Genomic DNA, 7,058 nt, shown 5'->3' with positions numbered 1-7,058 from the left:
AATAGTTTAATATAAACTATAGTTATAGTTATACTAATATAGTTATACTAAATCACTATAATTTTTTTTAATAGGTTAAATCACTATAACAAAATATATATAACTATATATAGTATTAGTATAGTATATAGTATTATTATGATAGTATCACTATAATAGTATAATATATGGTTAGTATTATAATATATAATATAGTATACTATATATTAATATCAGTATATATTATATATATTACGCATAATGCATATAGACTAAATTTTAGTACCAAAGGCCAAACGGCGTCGTTTAATTGTGTTATATATATCCCGGTCCCCCCCCCCCCCACCTCTCTCTCCCCGCTCGACCATCTCTGCTCTGCCTCTCGAGTCCCTGAGTCGCCGCAGCCGCCTCTCACGCTCAGCCCCCTCTCTCACGCCGTCAACAGCCCCTCGCCGTTGACACTGTTGGTCCCTTCTGTTCTCCTCCGCTTCCAGTTGTTCCCGAGGCTACAGAATCACAGATATTGTTTTCCCCTCTCTCGGCGAGGTAATCGGTATGTGAACATATATATGCTTTTTAATTTTCAAAATCTTACATTCACTTCATGAATCATTGCAATGTTTCAATTCATTTCTAATTGATTCATTTCATTTAGGGTTTTTTTTTTTATCGAATCTACAGATTCGAGATTTTGGGTTTTTTTACAGATTTCGAAATCTGATTAGGGTTTATATTTGTAGTTTTTTTGTATAGCTCCCCATCAATCAGTGATTCTACTGGTTTCGTTTCTTGTGTGTTCTGTGTTGTCTTGAATCATTACAATGTTTTATTGCATTGTGTGTATTCTTTATTTGAATTTCTTTGTGTGTATTCTAAGTGTATTCTTTTTTTGTGTATTCTTTATGATCTTTCTTGCATTGTGTGTATTCTCTATTTGAATTTTCAGCTATTGCATTGATGATTTTTCTTTCTCTATTAATCTTTATTCTGTGTATTGATATAAGGAACCTAGAAGCTTTTTCTCTTGTGCTATGTAACGAGAGGCAGGGTACTTTGTCCTTTTGGCTTGTCGTTACAGTTCATGTACTTGAGATTTCTTTATATCAATTTATTTTGTGTCCATTGAACACTTATAAAAAAGTCAGTTTTGGTTGTTGTTGTTGGTTTCTTTTTTATTTATTTATTTATTTATTTTTCTGTGTATTTTTCAGTGTTGTGAATATTGTACCGTACCGGCCACTGGTACTATATATATTTCATATCGGCCTAAATAACGGCCGGTACCGGCTTGTATTTTGGCCTGTACCGGCCGATATTTCGGCCTTTAATTTTTTTTTTTTCATTTTTCAAACTACAATCTCATTTTTTGACTCTCAATTCAGACTAGACTATTTATAATTTATATATATATGTATTTATATATAATTTATTCATATATAGACTATTATTTTAGAATATAACTTATATATATAATTTATTTATATATCGACTATCCCGAAACGGCACACGAAATGGTACTGGCATCGAAATATTTCGTTCCAGTGCCTTGACCAGTACGCCATCCGGTACGGTATTCAAAACATTGGTATTTTTTATGAACTGGCATCAATATGTGCATAACTGCATATTGTAAAAACTTTAATGAGCTTCTGATTTAGGGTTTATTTTGTTGTTAAAGTTTTTTTTTTTTAATATCAGATTTTATATTTTTATAGTAGATTTTTCTATGGCAGTTTTTTTGTTATAACAGATTTTTTTATAGCACATTTTTTATGGCAGCAGATTTTTTACATGGGAGCAGTTTTTTTTATGGCAGATTTTTTTTTATGGTAGATGATTAAAACCGGAAAACCGGACCGGAACCGGTAAAACCGGAAGTATCGGTTTAGGGGGGTAACCGGCGTGTAATCGGTTTTTGAAAATGCAAAACCGGTACATACCGGTTTGGTCCTAAATTTGGTCTAAAACCGGACCGGTTACACCCCTAGTGCACTCCACTCTCTCTCTCTCTGCCCCCTCTAACACTGCATCTTCCATATCCTCTCCCACTGTCTCTCCCTCTATCTATCCGTTACTGAAGAAGGCTGTGTCTTCTCTCCTCGTGTCGCCGTCTTGCCGAAGTTCCACCAACAACGGCCGCCACAATCTTTCTCTCTCAGTTTCTCTCCGTCTCGCAACTCCTCTGTTCCGCGTCCCTCTCCTTCTCTCTTTCCATCACTCTGACCAAATCTCATCCAGAAAATCAGGTATTACTGCAACCCTCCAAGAAATTATGTATTACAGAAGCATACCCACCGATTGTTTGTGGAATCGTCTGAGCCAATTTTTTTTTTTTTCCTTAGATCTAGACTTGCATCAAACCCACCCTGTTTGTGGAACCGTCTAATGAATTTTGTTTTTGTTGTTTTTTTTTTGGTTAAGATCTACACATGCATTACAGATTTGGTTTGGTTTGTATCATTTGGAATCGTCTGAGCAGATTTTATTTTGTAAATGTAGACGTGTATTACAGATTTTGAATGGATTTGGTTTGATTTCATGTATAATGTGTATTATTTTTTTTTACTGAAGTTGTAGAAATTGAAAGATCTTACAGATTGTCTTTGGGTTTTGTTTTCTCTGACTCACATGCGTATGATCTATCTAATCATACTGCACAAATTCATATATGTTTGATTGAGAGAGAAAAGAACAAAGCATACCCACGAGGTTGCCGAGATTCAGAAAGAGGAAGACGAAAAAACACTATTGCTTTTTACATTCACACTTTTAATATAGAATAGATATATCTTAACAAACAAAAGGAGAGTAATAATTGATTGGGGCTCCTGATTTTTATTTATTTTGCTTGTATTATATATGCGTGTTGATGTTTGATATCTGAGCCGTTGATTTTGAATAATTTTTTTCCTTTGCTTTTTCCAAACCTAGAATGCCTGAGAGCAAACCAGTGATTGGGCTATCATGGGAACCGAAGTTGCCAACTTTGTCGGCAGGAACCCATAATGGGTCTGTGAGCAAATCCCAAAACCAAACTGAAGTGAGTGCTCTTTGGAGACCACCATCCGAGCTTGTTGATGGACTTTTTGTCCCTCCAAATGACCCAAGAAAGTTAAACAACTTGATGAGAAAGCAACTCAAAGATACTACCAGCAAGAGTTGGTATGCCAATGTGTCAATGAGATTATATATTATAGCCTTTTGTTTTTCTTATCATTTGATATGATTGGTTGCTGGGAAAATGGAGGAAAGGAAATATTGAAATTGTGCGAAATTCTTTGCTTATGGTTTTAAGCTATTGAGTTTCTGTCTCAACTGACTTGAATAATTTTAGGAGTGGAGGAATTGTTTTTTTGGTACTCAACTATCAAGATTCTTTTAGAAGTATTATTTTCCTCGTATTAAATCTCAGCAACCAAATAGAGCTCAACCATAATTGAATTCTGTTCTCTTTTTTTTTTTTTTTGGGTTTGTTGTAAAATGAACATAGGTATGAGATGCCCGCTCAGACCATTACCCCGGAGATTGAAAAGGATCTGCGGTTACTAAAGGTTTGTTGACTTTATTTTTGTAGATGTAGATTTTGTGGCACTTGTAACTTTTGCCAGATTATTCTTTAACACTTGGGGGGTTTGCATCGCTGTGACTTGCTTGCTCATCGTTTCAACCTTGTGTGCCTTAGGAATATGGTATTGTTATGCAAATTGGGTCATGGTCATGCAGCAGTGGAAGTAGGGAAATTATTTAAATAATGCCTGGGTTTTTGTAAATTTAGGCCATTATAGCATTCTGTGTTATTAGATGTAATCTTTCTTTACGAGGTAGTTCACTTCACTCTTCAGATAAATTGGAAAATGCAGTAGAAAGATTTTGTAGAAGTTTGAATACTTCATTTAATGATCTCTCATATATGCACATATCCAAAAAAAGTTCTCTGATAAATGCTTTATTGATTGGCTGCATTCATATTTAGCATTATTAAATTTCTGCTTCCTATGTGTCGAATGTAAATGTCGTCTTAACCCTGAATAAATAAATAATCAACTGAAACTGAAACTTGATTAATATTTCTACCACATATATAGAACTCAAATTGGTATAGTAATGACTTTACTTCAGCTACCACCGACTCTGATATGCACTTTTTTTTTTTAAACAAAATGATATGGATGCACTTGCTTACCTACATATGTATTTGTGACCTTGCACACAACCTCTTGGGTGATAAATTTACCCCGCACTGTCAATATTATTTTCCAGAGATATTGATGCAAGGCATATACAGCTGCCCAACTTTCATGGAAAATGGCATTGACATAGAGAAGTATCAAACTTATATTCTTAATCGTTGAAGTGATGTGGTTATAATTTAAATAAACCTGGAATCGTTGTATGTGCTGCTCTATCTGGAATATATAAAGTTTCCTTCTGAAAATATTGATTGTTTGATCACTTGCGGGAAACTCCTTGCTGAGGGCATGTGCACCTCCGGAATTAGTCGGGATGCTGTTCCCGGACACCCGGTGCCAGTAAAAAAAAAATATTGGTTGATTCTCTTCATTGTGCTTTCTTTGATCAAAATGAGTGTTCTCTTATCATAAGAAGTTATTTAGTATGCAGGCACATTAGTATGCACCCTTGTGCCTGTAATCTCCCATCATAAGCAGTGTTCCAGAATAAGACTAAACCAAATTCATTTTGGCAGTTCTTTGGAGTTGAATCAATCTGATATTCCATCAATTTCTATTTGCTTTTTAATTATGGCTGAACTTCATAGAGGTAAAGTTATTTTACATGTCCAGTTTATCATAAAAGATAAATAATTATACATATGTGGATAAGTTATTAATTAATTAAGAACTTATTGTGTGGTGTGCATATGCATGCAGTGGTTTGTGGGCTTATCAAGATAATAGGGGCAGTCCCTAATTGACTTTGATGGTTCATCCACTTGCTAGGAGCTATAAGATTCTGTAACATTCATGTATCCATATATTTTCACAAAGAAAGTTATTCCTTGACTTTGGAATTTATGAGCGTGTTGATTATTACAGTTGAGAAGTGCCATTGATCCAAAGAGGCACTACAAGAAGGGTGATTCAAAGTCGAAAACGCTGCCCAAGTATTTTCAGGCAAGTCTATTTGTGATTTCTGGACTAATGCTAGCCATGTTGGTGCGACTGTGTGGGTATCATTCTTTTGGGTTTGCTTGGCTTGTTCTTAGAATTCTTGGATTTTTGCAATCAGTTGGGCACTGTGGTCGAGTCAGCATCAGACTTCTTTACAGGTAGATTAACGAAGAAGCAGAGGAAGGCAACGATTGCAGATGAGTTACTGTCTGATCATACCCTTGCTAAGTACAGGTGAGATATGCAACTTTGTTTTGTGTGTGGTTCCCAAACCACATTGCAATAAGCTATATGTTGATTAAAGTTTAGATATTAATCTGTACAATGATGCATGATGTTTTCTTTCATGAAAATATGTTTCTTGTCTTGAAAGAGCAGGTGATTACAATGAGTTTCAGCTCATCGGCAAAGGGAATAATCTAGAAGCTATTTTGTTATATAAAAGCATTTGGGTTTCACTTTCGTTGTCTTCAGACAGACCAACACAATAAAAATAAAATCTTTGGGCAGACAAATTGTGAAGAAAACACCTATAATTTGAAACATGGTTCTGGCATATATGACACTATAAAAGTGTGAGAGAATTTAGTATTAGATTTTTTGTTTTCAAAAAAGGGGGGAGACCAGAAATGTGATCTTGTTATTTATGCTTTGTACTTGAAATTATACCCGACAAACTTGGTCATGATTCACCCATTAAAAGCAAGCTAAGATAAGAGTTCAATATTATGTGGCTTACACATTTTGATTGCTGTATTTTGCCTAACCAAATTTATTTTGAATATTTTGGAGGATGTTTTTTCTATGACCTTATGTAAGAAGAGCACGTGGTTTGGACTACGATCCTTGTTTGTATTTGTTTAATCTTTTTTGGATGGCCTGATTATCTTATTAAATAAAGATTTAATTTTGGCTTGTCTGTGCTCTGCTCTTTTGTTCCTGCTGGAACTGTTTGCAGGAAACGCAAGGTTCAAGAGATAGAAAAAAAGAATCGGCCAGCTGGAAATGATAAATGGAAGAGAAAGGGCCGGCAGTCACGGAAGTACACAAAGCAGAGAAGGCACTGACATATCTTCGCCATTTTTTATCAGATTTTTCTCAACTGTGATCCACATTGAAGAGGATTGTTGGTGTCATGTTAAGAGTCAGAAATATCTAGTTAAAAAAAAGGAGACTCAAGAGAAAATATAAGAAGGCAATCCTTGTACCATACAGAGACAGAATTCCTTGACCTGCATGATCTGAACTTCTTAGCTAGAGTCTCTTTTGCTCTCTCTATATTGATTTTGGCACTGCTGCTATTTGTTGCTATTAACTGTTGAGATGTTTTAAGTGTATGCTCTAAGGTAATATAATAGCCACTTTCTATTGAAAGTTTCTTTAGTTGGCCTGAGCAACTATGACACAATCGAAACCGGCTGTTATTTGTTTTACTCCTCCCTCTCCTATGATACAAGCTAGCTTGTATACCAAATACAGAAGCCATGGATGCAGGTCTTGACCATGAAAAATTGTGGCAGTAAACGAGCCTATTATTTTCCATGAGTCTTTGGCTTTTTTGGGTCAGGACTTCTCCCATGATGGTTTGCATCTGATTTAGATTCGTTACAGTTCTTATTCGAATTTGGGTTTAAAGTGGAAGAGATATATAAAGTTGGTCTCATAGCATATTTATAGTAACTAGGCACGATTCCTTATTTGCAGAATCAATTTGTGTGTCTATCTCTCTCACTTTAGGTTGTAGAGTTTAGACAAGAACTCTAGCAAGTTAGTTTAAAGGCATCTGTTGTGTAAAATCGCGAGGAATACATATTTATTATTCTTAATTAATCAAACAAGGCACGATTCCTAATTTGCATTAACCAGTTTGTGTGTCTATTTCTCTCACTTTAGGCTCTAGAGTTTAGACAAGATCTCTAGCAGGTCAGTTTGAATGCATTTGTTGTGTAA

At 35.2% G+C, this 7,058-nt stretch overlaps 1 protein-coding gene across 2 annotated transcripts; it reads left to right on the top strand.

Moving 5' to 3' along the window:
• The first annotated feature begins 325 nt into the window (after positions 1-325).
• On the top strand, positions 326-6,491 carry LOC108979893 (rRNA-processing protein fcf2-like). Of its 2 annotated transcripts, none has more exons than XM_018950661.2 (6): positions 326-525; positions 2,911-3,141; positions 3,470-3,530; positions 5,034-5,111; positions 5,227-5,342; positions 6,067-6,491. In XM_018950661.2, the coding sequence occupies exons 2-6, from the start codon at positions 2,912-2,914 to the stop codon at positions 6,173-6,175; spliced, it is 594 nt and encodes a 197-aa protein (XP_018806206.1). In that variant the 5' UTR covers positions 326-525; position 2,911; the 3' UTR covers positions 6,176-6,491. The 2 variants fall into 2 exon arrangements, with proteins under 2 accessions (XP_018806206.1, XP_018806205.1); XM_018950660.2 differs by having other exon boundaries at positions 332-532.
• Positions 6,492-7,058: the final 567 nt, after the last annotated feature.

The sequence above is a fragment of the Juglans regia genome, chromosome 12 (assembly GCF_001411555.2).
Source record: "Juglans regia cultivar Chandler chromosome 12, Walnut 2.0, whole genome shotgun sequence".
Taxonomy (NCBI): domain Eukaryota; kingdom Viridiplantae; phylum Streptophyta; class Magnoliopsida; order Fagales; family Juglandaceae; genus Juglans; species Juglans regia.
The sequence above is the reverse complement of the archived record's forward strand: the minus strand, read 5'-3'. Positions and strand labels throughout refer to the sequence as shown.

Bases quoted from the DNA above. Each gene is read 5' to 3' on its own strand.
- LOC108979893 (XM_018950661.2), top strand. From the start codon at position 2,912: ATGCCTGAGAGCAAACCAGTGATTGGGCTATCATGGGAACCGAAGTTG. The intron at 3,142-3,469 runs GTATGCCAATGT...AAATGAACATAG, and splicing joins GATACTACCAGCAAGAGTTG to GTATGAGATGCCCGCTCAGA. The intron at 5,343-6,066 runs GTGAGATATGCA...AACTGTTTGCAG, and splicing joins CATACCCTTGCTAAGTACAG to GAAACGCAAGGTTCAAGAGA.